The following is a 17,723-nucleotide window of genomic DNA, read 5'->3' as shown; positions in this document are numbered from 1 at the left end:
GTCTATGTCAAATGGCGTCTTTTTATTTTAATACATCGGCTTCAACCTTTCGGACTAGAGATTCTCACTTTTAGATTATTCGAGCTGTTGTTTCTTAAAGTTCTTAGGGTGCATGTCAACCCCGCCATACTGACACTATTATGAAAGTATAACTTTGAATATAGTAGAGATGCAAAGTAATATAGGCATAATATCCGTCATATTTGGAGATTGAGCTTCTTTGCTGTCTGTCCGTAAACAGAAACCACGTGACCACTGTAGTCGCCTGTCAGGAGCTTTGCAGCAGCGGGACGAATGACGGCTCCGTTAGAGGAAGTTACTGGGTGCAGCTGTGCTAGAATGTAACCTTATACGAGTGGGCAACGTTATCGCGGCACAGGAGAGGTGAGTCTGCTACACACCAACCAATCATTCACAATAACCCAACTGCAAGTCTATCACGACATGCACGTAATCGAGATCTTCTAACGGCCTCGTATCAATATTCAGGCTACAAACAAACTTGATAGCCAAGGCCCGTGCTAAAGCTATCTAGCTGCCGCCGTTTCGGAGATTTAGCTCCCAAGATTAGCACAAAAATATATGTCATAAATAATCAATGTTTTGAATGTTAAAGCACCCGACATCTTTGAAGCAAAGAGTGGTGGTAAGGTTTGTAACAGCGATTTACTGTAGGGGTATATTTTTCTCATAAAAGTAAAGCGTGCTAGCATCCATGATGGCGTTTTAAAGCGGATTGTTGTCCTGCAGTGCTAGCATGCTAGCCTGCTAACACGTTTTAATTGATTCAGCGAGGCATTGTTTTGGTTGTAAATTTTATGGGTGGATTTTTAGCTTAGCCTTACTGAAAACAAACATGAACCTATCAGATTCCCGTCTTGTTTTGTGGCGCACACTCTGTTTAAATGTGGCTTGTTGTGTAGTGTTTGCGGCTGTTATCCAGAAAATATTGGATACACGTCATCCGCTGCCTTACTTTTAGCCTATTTTACAAATTGACCACTAAGAGTTCTCAAGTTGAATTCGCTAGTAAATACCAGAACTCGTATTTAGATTGTTTGCAATCTCTGTTGGTAAACACGGCAAAGTTTAGCCAGATGTTGAGCCACTCGCAGTAGCAAAAAATAAAGTTTGCTTGGCCCAGTTGTTTTTTTGTTTGTTTGTTTTTTATTCATTGGCACATAACGAACGTTCGCAAATGCATCCTGATTCTTATGTTGACGCAAACAATTGCAGCTGAAACGATATTACTATTTTAAAATAAATCCGTGATTATGGTTAAAAATTCAATTAGCTGCGTTTTAGAAGCCGAAAATCTTTAAATAGGTGCAATCCACTTATCTCTGTATTCTTCGGATTCCATGAATTGTTCAACAATGTTTGAAAGTTTTACTAGCTTAATTTACATTTTACGTGACATGACCTTTCTTTCAGACCTTTAGACCTATATTTGCTGTAGAGTATTTTTACAGTCAAATATAAAACATTCTGCTTTAAAACAAAAATAACATTCAGCTTGCATTTCTTTTCTAATTAAAATTTGTAGTTAAATCCTAAAAATGAATTAATAAATTATGATGAAATCTTCATTATGCGCAAGTTCAATAAGCAGGCACAGACGTATCAAATCGATCAGTTACTTTTCGGTACATATGTACTTGTCAGTGTTATGTAACGGCCTACTTGCTTAATTTAAACAATGTACCTATCTTTGCGCAAATCAAACATGGTTTTGTTAAATCAAAATCACAATAACAAATATAAGGTATGTTTTTCACAGGGAAAAGGAAAACATTTGCATGTATTCATAATATACATGATTAAAGCCTTGTGGACGGTTTTCTTAACATTAGGAATGTAGTATTTTAGTTTGTGCCACTTATTCATACTGTGTTTGCTGTTTTGGTTCAGGAAGGCAGCAGCATTCATGGATATTGTGGACACCTTTAACCATTTGATACCCAGTGACCAGTTGGATGAGTCCTTAACATTGAATCAGAATTTGGAATGTGAAGCCAGTAATGAGTTTGGGACAGGAGCCAAACTGGAAGACTCTCTAAAGAACATGCTCAGTGACAAAGACCCCATGTTTGGATGTGCAAGCACTCAGTTCAATCTGTTGGAAAATGAAGATCCTGCTTTTCACATTGCTGGCTCAACAAGTAAGTCCAAAGCCAAACAATGTTGAGAAAAATGATCTTGTCTAGATTTTGGGTTTGTACCTTTAAAAACAAAAATGTAAAATTCTCACTCGTTTTATGAAACCTTTAAAAAAGAAAAAGTTTAATAAACATATCTGTAAAGAGGTTTTCTCTTTGCTGGTTTTGCGTAGTTAATTTTTAAGCCAGTTTGACCCGAGTTCAAACACTGAGATGCTTTTGTAAGATCCTCATGGTAACCAGCTGTGTGTACGTAGACCTTGTTTTATCAACACAGAACACTTGCTGGTGCGAGACCCAGTTTGATAACGTTGAGTTAAAATAATAGTTTCACAGTAGCAAAAATTGCAAAGAAACAAAGCTGCATTGCATGACTGCTTTTCTGTTTTTGTTCAAAACAGAAAAGCAACAACTAGTCCTGCAGTTAAGAAAACACTTTAAGTGATAATATTGCAGCGATAATATCATCTATTTTGATTTTAATAAAAAGGGAAAAAAAATACATTTAAAATTTTTAAGCAACCATGCAAAATATTGCACTGTTTTGCAATTATTGTCATTATAGAGAAACACAAGTATATTAGGCTGCATTCAGCTGGTTGGTTCATTGGAATGTTAGCCTGCAGAGCTCAGCTGAGTTAATTAATACTAAAAAAAATTTTAACATTAGGAATAATGTAGTAGGAAATATAAGCAGTTTTGAAATGGGCTTTTGTAAATATTATTATATTTTGATATCTGCGACAGGCCCAAGCCTTGTCAGCAGTATGTGTAGATCAAGACTTTGTTTTAAGCACAATAAAAAGTCAGTAATATTTGTGACTGTCATTCAAAAGCTGGCATTTAGAATTCAATTGTAGTTTACTTGCGCTTTACGTCGGAATAAGGAGCAGCTAGATTCTTTCCTCTTTGGTTTTTGTAGGTCCGCGTAGGGATTCAGAATCTGCAGGCCTCTCTAGTGAACTGAATGTTGCTGAGACCTCACAGGATAAACAAATCACTGGCAAGCAGAAGAAACATCCCAACAATTTAGACTACGGTAAGTAGGGAGTCATTTAATGTTAGGTGAAATGTTGATTGGAAAAACAAAAAAAAAAATCATCTGGTGATCAGAAAAAGAAATTTTATGATTGAGCGGTGATCATCTGGCCGGAAACAAAAAAATAGTTGTTAGACTCTGAAATAAAATATACATAGTGATCTGGTAAATTATAAATTGCTTCAGTTATATCAATAGATGTTTGTTTGTTTTAGTATTGGTAGTTTATTTTAAGCTTAGATGTACACGGAGTTTGATAAGGAAGCCTGCTGTCGATGGACAGTCTGCTGCTCACCATTGTCTTTTGAGTCTATGAAATAAATGTTTGCTTTTATGCAAATATTTAGACCAGTAGAAATTAGTTAAATTTTTACACTAATAGTTATTGAGAAAACAGAAGAGCTCCAGATATAAGAGCTTCATCAAACAACACAAATGTTAGCTGTGTTACGTAACGCTGCTTTATTTTGTTATTTGAACTTTTAACCTCTGTCAGACATGGAGCATAAAGCATTTAGAAATGTTTGAAATTTGTCCAACCAAGTTGAAATACTTCTTTCTATTATTGATGTTTTTTATTGTTAAGACAGTAGACAAAAAAACATTTTCATTATTGGAAAGGCACTGAAGCCGGCTAAAATCGACAGGTTCCCATTTCAGTGACAGACCACAAACTCTCAGATTGGTGCATCTCCGATGTTAATTTAATCCCTTTAAAGATATCATGTCCAGCTCATAACGGTCAGTGAGAAAATTGTTTATGAATTTATTAACTTACAAACCTATGTGCTGTGAAGACCCTTCCCAAAGAGGATGGTTTTACACAGGAAAAGTTTGTTCTCTAAATGTTTGGTCGTTAGAGAGCTTTTTAATATGTAGAAATTTGCTAAAAAGACAAGGAGTGATATTTGTTTTCTGTTCCTTCTGCTTCAGATCATAGAGGTGACAAACAGCCAAGGATGTCCAAGAACACCTTAATCAGAGGACGACCTGGAAGGAGACAAGGCAAATGGCTTAGCAAGTCTTTTCTCATTGAGAAAGGAGTTAAAGGCGCACAGCAGAAGAAAGAGTTGACTCTGGGGGGGCGTATTAACATCAGTGATCTAGACAGTGGAGTATGGTTGAATCCTACAGTCGAACTGAGACGGCTCACTGTCACAATTGGCGGATTTAAAATTGAGTTGCTTCCCGGACCCTCATACACACACAGCCTTGACACGGGTGAGCCAGCGTGCTTCGAGGACGGCTTCTCTTATGGTGGTGACATCGACATGGCCATTTTGCCAGAAGGTGCTGTCTGCATACAGAATCCAGTACCAGAAACCCCAGCACCAGAAAATGCGTCGGCCATTGATGTAACGGAGAAGGGTTTATCTGATGATGCAAATCTCGGTTTAGGCCCGTACGTAAACCCGAATGATGTGCAGACGTCAAACGGAACAGTAATAGAAACCATCTCCACGCAGGAGATGAAACACGAAGATAAGAAAATTCCAGTAAAAAAGAAAAGGCCGTTCCACAAAGGAAAGGACGGTGTCAAACATCCACTGAGCATTCAGAAAGATATAGCTGATGAAGACAAGACTGATGGTAAGGAAAAGCTTCAAACTGCAGCCAAAATACCACCAAAGCCTAAACAAGGACCAACACTGAGCAAGAACAAGGAGTTGGGTTCATCCAAAACAAGCCACACGGATAAGGAGCATAAAGCGACCCAAGACAAGCCATCCAAAACCAGAGAAGACCTGCACAAAATGAAGACTATGAAGGACAAACAAGATTCTTCTCCTTTGAAAAGGCACGTAGAAAACACACACAGTGAGCACGCTGCTAAAGTTCAAAAGCTGCAGAGTGGAGGGGAAGATAAAATGAAGCCAAAATCACCAGGTACACCCAGCTCGGCTGCAAAGAAGATACCAGTAACGGCTAATCGCGCTGGCGACCATCAGGGAGCAGCTAGGCAAAATAATCCTCATAATATCTCAAAAGCTGATCATCACCACCATCATCCAGGCAATTCTCTAAAAACTCAAGAGGGAGGACAGGAGAAAGCCAAAAAGCCTGAAAAGATTTTCCAGAAACAAAAAAGCAGGAATTCAAGGAGCATCTCTTTGGATGAGCCAGAGTTGTTTGTTCCAGATAACGCCCCCCCTGTGAAGAAGGAAACGGTTGAAGAGCAGCCTGCTGATACTGAGAGTGTCTGGGATGGAAACAACTGCTGTGGATTGTGTAAAAAACATCATAATAACATGTGAGTGCTGCTCTCTACTTATATATAACACGTACAATACCTGAATTCAGGCATTTTTTCGAGAAACATCTTTTAAACACATTGATGCTTCGCTTAGGTTCATGGTTGGATGCGGTCGTTGTGATGATTGGTTCCATGGCGACTGCGTTGGCCTCGACCTTGCCAAAGTGCGCGAGATGGAAGAGGAGGACCAGATGTATGTGTGTTTAAAATGCTGTGAGGAGGAAAGTAAGAAGATGGATCCTGAGCCCTCAGCAGAGGCCAAGCCAGAAACTCTTGAAGTGCAGGATCATAAGCCGCCTCAAAAACCCCGTCCAGGGTCGTCCCAGCCGCTCGCATCAGGGGGCGTCAGACCAGTAAGGAAGGTAAGCAGAAGTCTTTTGGGAGGTCTCAGTTAAACAATCTGTTTTTTATTTATTTGGTTTTATTTTACTAAGATGTTTGTTTCCCCAGCTAATTCATCCTCTATTAATCACAGCCAGTGTTTCCACTAAGTAAGGGTTTCTTCTCTTTTTGCTTTTACTTTGGCTGAACGAGAGGTGTTCGGATAACACATTCCACTCAAACATTTAGTTTCTCACACACTAATCTCACCTACCATATCTACTAGCATTTCTGTGTCACTGGGGACTTTCCTTTTAATGCACAGTTTGTTCTGTTTGTCTTAATGAATTGTCTAAGTAGTATATCTAATGTATTTTGTTTCTTGTTATTTTGAAACAGGATGCAGAAAGGAGACAGTCCACAGATGTCAAAGAAGCAGCTCATAAAACAGGTGCAGATAACAGCTGTGAATGTAAAAATATTTCTGTCTAGTTCTGTTTTTAACATCCTGTTAGCCTTGAGGCCAGAAGGCCTTCTTTGGTTCAGCTTTCCTATAAGGACGTCCACAAGATTTACTGAAGACTGACGTTGAACAACAATCTGCAGTACTTGGTTTTATTTTATATAAATATTATTCTGTTTTATATATGTATATATCTTTAGGGGTGTTTTCTTTTTTACCCTATTTTGATTGAATAGGGTAAAAATAGGCCAGACACATACGAGAGCAATTTAAGCACTTGCATATTTGATAAAAAACACGTTTTAATTAATAGAAAATAATTTTGAGATTCACCTTTGCAGTCCATTTCATTTCTAAAATAACTATTTACTTTTTGTTTGTTTTTTGTTTTGCTTTTTTCAGTCAGATACATTTAATTGTAATTTAAATATATTTTTTAAAAATATATTTTAATTGTAGTCATAATTTTGGCTTATTTAAAGAACAACACTCTGAGAAGTAATTAAGTCAAAACTAAAAAAAATAATTTTGCATTTAAGATAAACAAAAAAACTTTTTAAATATGTTCTACACAGAACTCCTCAAATGTCATAGTTTTAGCTTCACCTGGTTTAAATGTTGCAAATAAATGAGTAAAAAACTCAATTACGCAACTTTTGCTCTCTACTTATTAATTGGTTAAATGAAAAATTACTCAACAGATGTATTGCTGTTAAATCAAGCAGAAAGAGCTGAACTTTTCACATGTTTTTGATGCAACCTTTACTCCAAATGATTAGGCATTTATGAAAGAAATGCTAAATTTTTGCATTTTGGGCGATAAAATGCTTATTTTCTTATTTAGAAAAACATTTTGTATCCTTTGATATGTTTCTAATAGTGTATACAAATCTTCAAGTGGTGAAATAAAAAATCTGCAGAATATTCTAATTTTTTAAATCTGATTAATTGTTAGATTATTTGATAGAATAAACAATCAAATAATTTCTGCTGAAGTTAAATTTGATAATCCTTTGATATACTTTTTTGTAACTCACAGTTTAACATTTAATATTTATTACCTAGGCTGATCATATTAGCATTCTCTCGTCACAGGTAGTCTGTCCAAACACGAATCTAAAAGCAAGGCTACGTCTTTGACTTCGAAGAAACCCGTGTCTGTGGAGGCAATCAGGAAAAGTGTGCGTGATTCCCTGAGAGAAATTCTCACACAGAGGTCAGTATATTTTAGAAGTAAACACAACTGTTAACCCTTTCTGATCATATTTCCATGACGACTCTCATCTGTGTGTGTGCTGTCAGGAGCAAAAAGGGAGACCCTTAGCTCCACAGCATTAGCAAAGAAGTGATACGATGTGTGTCATACTTTCCCCTTAAAACCCAATGTCTGACTGACCTCAGGGTCATTTCTCTTTTGCAGGCTGTCTAGTTACATTCAATGTTTCAAATACAACCACTTGTGTGCTATTTTCTACTCTTATTCTCTGCAGAAGACTGCAGAAACTATGGGGTGTATGACCAACTTTGCAATGTCTTATGATAAAGCTTTAAATGTACCCAGTTTTTTTTCCCCATAAAATATACTTAACTGTCATAAATGTGTATATTCGTAACTACAAACTCCACGTTGCGAGGAAGCATTAAGCACCGTTGAAAGGAATTTATCCCCAGATATTTTATTATTACCTGCAATAGAATTCTTGTTTCTTAAACTGTTTAAAATAGCATGTTTATGTAAATAAAAGCAAATTGTTCTCATGTTAATACTTTCATTTCTTCCACAATGAGAGACTGTAGATATAAAAAGGTTTAGTTAATAAAGATTTCAGTGGTTAACTAAATATTAGTAAATGTTATGAACTGTAGTATATATTGTAAGGGTGGATATTATCAGCTGAGTCTTGCTGGGTCTGAAAAGAACCAGCAATTTACCTAAACTGTGTAGGTAAATTTAAATTCTAATAAAATTAAAAGTCTCACTTTAAGACACTTTTCTCTGTTCTCCCCAGTTTTTGAATTTCACATAATATATTCTAGCTGAAATAAATTCTAACAATTATTTGTCTAGAAGCACATCTTGTCCAAATCTATAACATGCGTAATCTAAAATCTGCGTATTTTCTAACTAATTGACATCTTGTTCATTTTAGGTTGAAGGACTCAGAGCTAAACATCCCAGAGGAGAGAGCCTCTGAGGTTGCCAAGAAGACTGAAAGAGAGCTGTTTCAACTTTATAAAGACACTGACCACAAATACAAGAACAAGTACAGAAGCCTGATGTTTAACCTAAAAGATACAAAAAATAATGTAAGTGCCTATTTATGCCAGGCTTAATTCAAATGTTTGCCATTATACATCTGAATTTTGTAATTTGTAATTGTTTTCTTTTGCAGGTTCTGTTCAAAAGGGTTCTTAATGGGGAAATTTCTCCTGGTAACCTAATTCGCATGAGTCCGGAGGAGCTGGCCTCAAAAGAGTTGGCTGCCTGGCGACAGAGAGAGAACAGACATGTATGTGATTCTTAATGTTTTCTGTTTGTTATTGCACACACTGACAACTTGTACTGACTTTCTTGTTGAGCTTTGAAATTAAAAGTGAATCTCAAGAGGTAATTTTTACTCTATGTTGAAAAGTTTGCATGTTTTTGGTCTGTTGTCTTGAAGTATGCCTGAATTAAAAAAAAAAAAAAACTTGTGTGTTTATTCCGTTTTAGACTATTGAGATGATTGAAAAGGAGCAAAGAGAGGTGGAAAGACGACCCATTACTAAGATTACCCACAAAGGTGAAATTGAAATCGAGAGCCAGGAGCCGATGAAAGCACCAGAGCCTGTAGAGGTAAATGCCAAAGTTTAAAGCAAAAATTCTTTTTCTGTTTCTTAAACATAGCCAAAAGCTGTTCAATGATACATGCTGAGCTTTTTTTTTCCTCTTTGTTTTTAGCTTGAGCCTCTCCCCAAAGTGACTGAAGAAGTACCAGAACCCCCCAAAACCCCGGAAAGAAAAGAAGAAAATACAAAGGTTGAGAAAGACACTACAAGTCAACACAAGTCTCACTTATTTGATCTACATTGCAAAATCTGCACAGGTAAGAGCTGAAATTGTTTTCCTGATTGTGATCTTACTAATTACATTAGCATTCCAACCATCCAACTTGGTTTATTTTATTTTCTATTATAAGGTCGTATGGCGCCCCCAGTGGAAGAGGCCCAAACCAAGGTGGCTAAGGTTGCAACCACAGTAGTACGGAGGCATTCAGCTAAATCAGAGGAGGGGAAGAGCACGCCGCCTCCTTCAGTCGACGACGACCTGCACCTTACCGTTTTGGAGGAGAGCTTCAGAAATGCCAAATCAGGCTTTGAACCAAGGTGGGAAGCACTGCTTGACCTCATATGACTTTGCCTCTTGCAAGTTTTTCTCACTGTTGCTTTTTTGCTGCAGGTCAGATCACGTGGCTGGAAGAGATGAAGAAGCCGCTTTCCTTTCCAACTTGAAGTCCCTGTGGCGAGGATTCATTCACATGCACTCGGTGGCAAAACTTGTGACAAAAGCTTTTCCTGTCTCAGGCATTTTGGACAACTTATCGGAGGTAAAGTGGATACAGAAAAGCATATTCAGATTCTGTCGTAAAAAGTAAACACTACAGTGAAGTGCAGATGGAAATAGGCATTCAGGTGCAGCCTATGAGAAGTGTCTGGATTAGCAGCTGTGCACCCCTTACACAGCTCAACAACTCTCAGGGAGTAACTTCAACACAAAAAGAGTCAGAAAGGCTCAAATTGTTTGACTGCCACATAAGTGGCTGCTGTTACCTGTGAAGCATGCACAACCTCAGAGACATGACCAAGATACTTGCAGCATCCTATAACTGCTTAGAAATGTAATACTGTAAAATAATAATAATTTAAAAAAAGCAATACAATTTTACTTTGTCAAAAAAAAATGAAGTATCCAGCAAGTAGCTTTAAGTCTTTAAACAGTTTTTAAAAATCTGGTAAATTTGCATTTCTAATTTTGTTGGTCTGTACTGTGTTAATGTCTTTTTTTTGTCTCAATAGGACCTTCCAGACAGCATCCAAGTTGGTGGAAGGATAAGTCCTCAAACAGTCTGGGACTATTTAGAGAAGATTCGGGCAACTGGGACAAAAGTGAGTATTGGGCATCTTTTCTTTATTTGGAATCGAGCAAAAGCTAAAATATGAGTTAGTAATCTCTACCTGCGTTAATTTATTTAAGTATTTTGGTGCACATGGATGAAACGACAAGGATTTTACTTTATATAGAAGTTTTCTAAGTTGGATTCCAAATCTTTTTGCATGGAACATTTATTTTACAGATTCAATTAGGAAAAATAAGTAAATCACAGACACTGAAATCAGTGAGATTTCAGATCTATTGTTTTGTAAGGCTTCAACTTAGAGATACAAGACAATTCAAGAACATCATTAAAAAATATTTTTCCTAGCGTTTCTGCTGTGAGCGGTCATTAATGGCTTACATTAATCAGAGTTATGTCATGCTGTGTGGGAGAGCAGTCCTGTTCCCATAAAACAGGATCTTTAGTTATTTAGGACAAAGCCAAAATTATTGCAGAGATTATATTTTGAAGTTGCTTCAACATCTTATATTAACTATTAGTACAGTCAGTACCTAGTATTACTAAAAAAAGCTGTTTTTATTTTTATTCTTTGAGAGTGTAGATCCTTACCTTCTTTCTGAGATTGCCAAATGCCTGCCAACATTTTCATATTTCACCGGCTAAACGCTCAATAACACAAAAATGACTGTTGTTTTTTTAATGTGTCAGAAGCTGTGGCCTAACTTAAAGTGGATGTCTAATTTAATTATGCAATAATTTATAATGTAATTAAACCTTTTTTTTTTTTAACCGACACATGGCTTTTGTTTCATTAAAGGAGGTGTGCCTGGTTCGTTTCTCCCCGGAGACAGAAGAAGATGAGATCTCCTATACTCTTCTTTATGCCTACTTCAGCAGCCGTAGGCGTTTTGGGGTGGTATCCAATAACCTGCGACAAGTGAAGGATATGTATCTCATTCCCCTTGGTGCCACAGAAAAAGTTCCTCATCAGCTTGTCCCCTTTGACGGGCCAGGTAACTAGGGCAATAAAGAGTTTGTAATTGTTTTGTTTTTATTTTGTAAACTTACTCATGCAACACTTCAAAATAATTGATATCTTTGATAGGTTTGGAAAACAACCGTTCCAACCTCCTCCTTGGACTCATCATTCGCCAGAGACCAAAAAGAGATTTCCTCACTATGGATGTGAGTGAATCTACGAGGATTGTCCCAGAAACCAAGCCCATCACAGTTACCACAAAAGTTACAAGAAACACTGAGGAGGAGGAAAAATTGTTCCTCTCTTCTCTGACCGCTTCTCTCAAAAAAGAGGTGGAAAAACCCCTCGATACTAACGAAGACGAGCCTATTGCCGATTCCTCTGAAGAACCAGCTGCAACAGAAGAGCCGGGGAACCAGGAGACACAAAAGCCACTTCGCTTTCTTCCAGGTGTGTTAGTGGGATGGGGCGGGGAATTACCTCCTCTGCCAGATGTCGGAGATAAACCTGCGACAACAGGACACGACACCCCGAAGACCAAGCCTGCTCCCAAAACAGATGCATCAACTGGTGACTCAAAGGGTCCGACAGCTGGTGCCTCTTCTCGTTTTCTCATCAGGAAGAAAGAAACTAAATCTGTTAAAGCTGGACCCGAGCTGCCGTGTCCTTCTAACGCGTCTGCTTCCAACATCTCCTCGGGAAAAGTCTCTCCTGTTGTGGTCCATCACACATCAATCACACTGAAAGATAAGCCCCCAGATGTATCGACTGAAGCGTTCCTGGTGAGCATGTCGGCATATCCGAGTGGCACTGAAACCGGCGGTTCTGCCTCAGCAAACAAAAGCAGCTCTGGCCCATTGTCTGAATCTGAAAAGGAAACAAGTGAAGGGAATTCTCCGCTGCAGTCAGAATCCCAGGCTACTGCAGATCACACAAACAGCTCAAAAGTTCCTTTAAGTGGAATACTGAAAAAGTCTTCAGCATATTCCTCAGAGAACGAAGATAAAACAATGGTGCCACAAAAGGATAAAGCCTGCCTTCCCGATGTTTCAGGTCCTAAACCAGTCCTCGTGTCAAGCAGTATTAAAAAGGATCCACTGTTACCATTTCACCAAGGATATTTGCAGCTCTCACAGGCCAGGCACAAGCTGGAAGAAATAAATCAAACCCCTTGTAAATCATTTCCCAGTAAGGATGATCCTAGCCTGAGTCATCCTGGTGCTGCAGTTAGTCAAAATCCAAATCCTCCTGAAGTCCAAGGACATCAAGAATTGTCGAACACAGAAGCCTCTGAGCCAGTCGCTGGCAGCTGTAACAACTTAGGTGCCACGACTTCTAACACTATGTCCAACTTGAACACAGAAGACCAGAATGTTAACATGCAGAGCGATCAGGACGGCACTTCAGAGGCCCTTCCTCCGCATCCCGAAAGCCTTTCAGAGCCAACCAGCCATATATCATCCGGGGCCAGAGACCAGAAACTTCTAAACGAGAGCTACACCGACCCCTGGGAGAGGCCGCGAAACACCGAAGACAGAGATCACTATGGGAAGCACAGCTACCACAAGGACTCGTACCACGAGAAAAAGAGCCGGCACCATGACAGGGAGCGGGAGAAAAGGTACGGCGACGACGAAAAGTACAGGGAGAGGAGCAGGCACCACGGCCACTCAGAAGACCGCCATGGTGAGAGGAGGAAAGAGAGGCATCACAGCAACGATTACAGCGGCCATCACAAGGACAGACACAGGCACAGGCGGGATTCTGATTACGAGAACGGACGTAGAAGTTCAAAAGACAGCTACTCGTCGTAATACTGTTGCGTTGATTTTTTAAAATCCTGCCTAAAGAGTGTTTTGAGCTCTTAAGGACTTGAAGCGTGTTGATCACATGGCTGGTACATGCCACTTTTCTACACTGGCAATTGATAAAATTATTTTATACAACAATGAAGTTCCATTTTATGTTATTAATGGTGCAGCCAAATGAGATCCCAACTGTTTTTTTTTTTTAATTCAGACCAACAAAAGAATACTGGAACGGTTTAATGTTTTATCTCTTCTCTATCTTGTTTATATTATGCTGCTGTACTATCAGTCTCCTGGTCACATGCAAAAATGTGGGCGAATGGAGAACATAAGATGAGCTCCACGTTTTAGCTTGAATGTTTAACAATATTTAACTATGGAAAATCTAAACAGCAGCTTTGTGCTTTTTTTCTATTTTAATTTCTTTTAAACTGCTTCAATATTTTATAAGCTTTCGGTTGAGAAAGTGTGTACATTTTGGCTTGTAACATACACTAGAAATGTGTGCCTTTGCACCGTGTGTTTATGTACAGTTCATAATAAAACTAATCCTTTTGTATTGGTAATTACTACCAAAGGTGGCTTTTTTTTAAAAGTTGCTACATTCAGTAAAAAAATCCAAGTGTTAACACAAATGTTTAAAACAAAAATGAAAAGCATGATCTGCTTTTATTTAAAACCAATTAAAACAGTGCAGCCCTGAAAAGAGTGATGGGTGGTGGCCCTTTAGTTTCCACACCATACCTGTCGGGCAGAAATGTTTGCCAACAGCTGACTTTATATTTTTTGCAATTGAGGAAAAAGTAGCAGCAGCAGCAGCAGAAGTAGTTTTCCTTCGACCAACTGAACAGCATTTAGCTAAAGAATTGCAACATTTTAGGGAGGGACCACGCTTTGTTACATTTTACTTTATAATACCAGAGAAAACTGAGGACTTGAAGCCCAAAGTCACGGTTTGGCAGACAATATTCAAACCATAACATTTTGTAGCCTTGTTCTACCTTGATAGTGGTAACCAGTCAATGCTGAGTTTTTTTTAAGGTGAACTGTTTTTAAGGTTCCAGCTTTGGCCTTTATTTGATAGTGGTCAGACAGGAAAAAAGGTTGTGAGGAGTGGTCACCAGGCAGGATCTCAAACCTGTGACGGCCACGTCGAGGACCGAGGCCTCGACGTGGCCTCAGTGCATGGATCACAGACTTTATCACTGTTCCCTTCGATGCTGAGTTTTAAGCATCAACTTTGATCTTCTTTCCCTCAGTAGAGATATGGAGTAGGTACACTTGGTCATTTATGTTAAAGCAAATGGCACCAATTTAATGCATTTACACATCAAATGCAGCAAACAACTAGCTGAAGTTCAAACTAAGGATCAAACTGGGAAAAAAATTAGGTCTTAGTGACTGAATGTGAAATGTTTTTCTTTTCCAAGTGGGCTGATTTGAACATTGTAACTACTGCATTTTCGCTCACTACTATCCAACAAAGAATGCAAAAATATCCAGTAAGTGGCAATAATTTTGGAGGAAAGTATCTTGTTTATGAGAAAAGTCCAGGTAAATAATCAGTCATAACCAAGTTTTGTAGAATATCATCTCTTAATGCAGAGCATATTGAAACTTGAAACAGATGGGCTTCAAATGCAGAAGACTACAACAGGTATGTTAGCCTAAGAACAGGAAACGGGTGACAATTCAAACAACCTCACCAAAATTGGATAGTAACAGAACAATAATTTGATGTCAGTCTCAGTTTTAGCTGCAACACAGATAGTAGGACCAGAGTTTGAAATAACACAAAAGCATTGATTGATCCAACCTGTCTTGTGTAAATACAGTGTTGATAATTTTCTATGACAACTGAGAATCAGCCTGCTTGAATAATCTTACAGACCATGTCCAGTCCTGATAAATACTGTTGACAAGATAATGCTTCACAAAGCTTTCACAAAGTTTACATAATCTAAAATAGTTTCTAAAAGTGAATTTATCTGAACTCCAAATACCTCATTAGTCGCCTTTAGGATGTGGTGGAATGAAGTTCCATCCTGAATGTTCATTCTAGAAATCTTTTGTGTTATACTATTTTGTCAACATGGAGCAAAATCTCCCAGAAATGTTTCTAACAGCTTGTTGAATCAATGCCACTTAAGGCAGCTCTAATGTTATAAAAGTGGTTCAACCCATGAATAGCAAGGTGTACATAATAAAATGGCCAGTGAGTGCATGAATGGCCAATCTCTGGAAAGACACTAAATTTTTACTGGGAGAAAAAAATAAAGTGAAACAGAGAACTTAAAATTCTTTATATATATGGTTTAATCCACAATTTTTTTGTGTTTGAATGCAACTCAGTCAAATCACTATTACTCTACAAAACTTTATACAGTCTTCAACAAATAGTTGTAGAACTCCTTACACTCATGTTGTCTTTCCTCCAGGTTTTGAAAATGTCCAAAGTTAGAGTTTTACTATCATTCAGTGCCTTCAAAAATATTAAAGCCTTCACTGTTTTTATGAAAAAGGACTGGGTTCCCATCTCCAAACAAAAACACATTTCTGATATTTCCTTCAAAACCCTTTGAAAATATCCCAGAAGTGACCACTGATACATTTTTGTAAAATTCAAACCCGCCAAAGTAAGCCACACCCCCAGAGTTTAAGGCTACATATCTCTCAAATGGGTCCAAATCTTCAAACAGGATTTCCTCATTGTTGAGAAACGCTTGAATAACAGTACGGTTTAGATTTAAAGACACATTATGCCATTTTCTACAGCAGAAACTGTGATTTTTTAAAGTTATTGGAAGGGTAAGTCTTTCTCCAAGATTAACTGCAATCTTCAGATTTCCTTCCTCAAGTCCAACTGCAAGGTAGTCATCATCTTCCTGTTCGGCCATCCCTAGCCACACTATCAAACCGTCACTTGAACTGGCATAGACACTAAAGGAAACCTGTGTGAATTTTAAGTTTCTTGTGTTAAATCTCTGATCTTTGTATTTAATGTGAGAGTTTCCAACAAACCTGAATATGTCTGTGGACATTCTAGTGTCACAATGTGTTCCTCCCCATCCTAAGAGACAAATGCATCTGTAGGAGAGCATAGTAGCTGGAGCACATATTGAGCCATGTCTGCAGTTGTTGTTTACACAGCTTACAGACTGGTTGCACAGAGATCCAGTCCACAATGATGGACATGTACATATGAATGAGTCAGCCCCTGTAGCTTTACATTGACCTCCATTATGACACACTTTGTATCCACAGGCTGTGCCGTCCCAGTCCTCGATGTTTGCTCCACCAATAGCTCCTGTCTCTGTTAGCTCAAGTTCTTGACCATTGATTATAAGTTCTCTCAGCCCACCAGTGAAGCTCATTGGTTCATGTTCAGTTGCTTCAGGGCAGACAAAGCTCAAAGTGGACACGCCTCCGATAAATATGTTAGTTGCAACATCAAGTGTAGTCATCCCTTCAGTCCTGTTTTCTCCAACCTCCTCGCTGTCCAGGCTGAGGAAGCCTTGGTGACCAGTTCGGCCAGCCTTCACCACATGCCATGTCCTGCCATGAAGGTCCACTGTCCGGATTGACTGCAGAACATGGGTGCCATCACCCAAATTGTATCTCAACTGGACAAACCCAGATGTCAAGGAGAGACAGAAGAAATCTCCTGAAAAAAAAAAAAGCATTTCTATTGTTAGCTATCAATATTTCTTTTTTGTGGTGGACAAACGAAATTGTATAATTCTTCTTGGTAAAGCACAAAAATGTTTAGCATTTGGCACTTATTGTGAATGTAGATGTTGCAAATGTTGACTTAAAAAGAGCAGGATAATTTCTTGGTTGAGAACTTTGTTGTTATTGTTTTATTTTAGTTATACAGAAGCACAATGATTAACTGGTTGGAAGGAGGTTGGAATTAGGATTAGAAATATGGCTTGAATTAGGGATGGTAAGGGGAGTTATTAGGTGGGTTGGAAGCAGAGTTGGAGTTAGGGTTTGAGAGAGGGTTGGGAATAGGGTTGTTAGGAGGGTTAAGGTTAGAGTCTGAAAGAGGATCGGAGGGAGGGGTATTGTTAGGTTCGGAAGGAGGGTTGGATGCAGGGTTGGAATGAGGGCTGGAATTAGGGTTGGAGGTGGTGTTGGAGGGAGAGTTGGAAGGCCTAATGTTTAAAGATTGGATAGTGTTTCTAGATGCAAGTACGTCAAAGTACTTAGCAGAATTTAATATCAATTGGGCCCAAGATGAGCAGAAAAAGCTGAATATTTCATAAACCATAAAGGATGTCAATACCAAAAGACATAGTTATAACATACTTAATGAGCAGAATTAAGGAGCACATATTGAGCCATGTCTGCAGTTGAATGGGAAAAGTTGAATAGTTGAAATAGCACAAAGTATGCAGGAAGAAGGTGATCTTTCACTATAGATTAAATGTAATCACCTGCTCTGGCACCAAGATGCTGTGCAGAATAGACAAGGATGCCATCAGGTGACAAAGGCTGGAACTGCATTTCAACAACAGTCCTGTGCCGAATACTCATTGGAGGAAATGACATCCATGAAGACTGGTTAGTACTGAAGAATGGGTCAGTGATCCTCACAGCT

General features: G+C 38.5%; 2 protein-coding genes across 4 annotated transcripts in view; one reads left to right on the top strand and one right to left on the bottom strand.

Annotated features, from left to right (window-relative positions):
• The first annotated feature begins 277 nt into the window (after positions 1–277).
• Positions 278–13,697, top strand: phf3 (PHD finger protein 3). Of its 3 annotated transcripts, none has more exons than XM_014471953.2 (16): positions 278–384; positions 1,916–2,162; positions 3,082–3,198; positions 4,132–5,449; positions 5,547–5,814; positions 6,173–6,224; positions 7,332–7,452; positions 8,387–8,543; positions 8,630–8,746; positions 8,950–9,072; positions 9,178–9,322; positions 9,416–9,602; positions 9,676–9,823; positions 10,293–10,382; positions 11,151–11,346; positions 11,439–13,697. In XM_014471953.2, the coding sequence occupies exons 2-16, from the start codon at positions 1,928–1,930 to the stop codon at positions 13,124–13,126; spliced, it is 4,962 nt and encodes a 1,653-aa protein (XP_014327439.1). In that variant the 5' UTR covers positions 278–384; positions 1,916–1,927; the 3' UTR covers positions 13,127–13,697. The 3 variants fall into 3 exon arrangements, with proteins under 3 accessions (XP_014327439.1, XP_023183444.1, XP_023183445.1); XM_023327676.1 differs by having other exon boundaries at positions 1,912–2,162; XM_023327677.1 differs by lacking the exon at positions 3,082–3,198 and having other exon boundaries at positions 1,912–2,162.
• Positions 13,698–14,759: 1,062 nt separating this feature from the next.
• eys (eyes shut homolog (Drosophila)) overlaps positions 14,760–17,723 on the bottom strand; it is a 178,783-nt gene continuing 175,819 nt past the window's right edge. Inside the window, exons 50-51 of the mRNA XM_023327993.1 lie at positions 17,560–17,721; positions 14,760–16,784 (exon numbers count right to left, since the gene is read on the bottom strand). Of these exons, the coding sequence (XP_023183761.1) occupies positions 15,592–16,784; positions 17,560–17,721 (1,355 nt within the window). The 3' untranslated portion in view covers positions 14,760–15,591. The remainder of the gene's footprint in view (positions 16,785–17,559; positions 17,722–17,723) is intronic.

Source organism: Xiphophorus maculatus, chromosome 22 (genome assembly GCF_002775205.1).
Source record: "Xiphophorus maculatus strain JP 163 A chromosome 22, X_maculatus-5.0-male, whole genome shotgun sequence".
Taxonomy (NCBI): domain Eukaryota; kingdom Metazoa; phylum Chordata; class Actinopteri; order Cyprinodontiformes; family Poeciliidae; genus Xiphophorus; species Xiphophorus maculatus.
The sequence above is the reverse complement of the archived record's forward strand: the minus strand, read 5'-3'. Positions and strand labels throughout refer to the sequence as shown.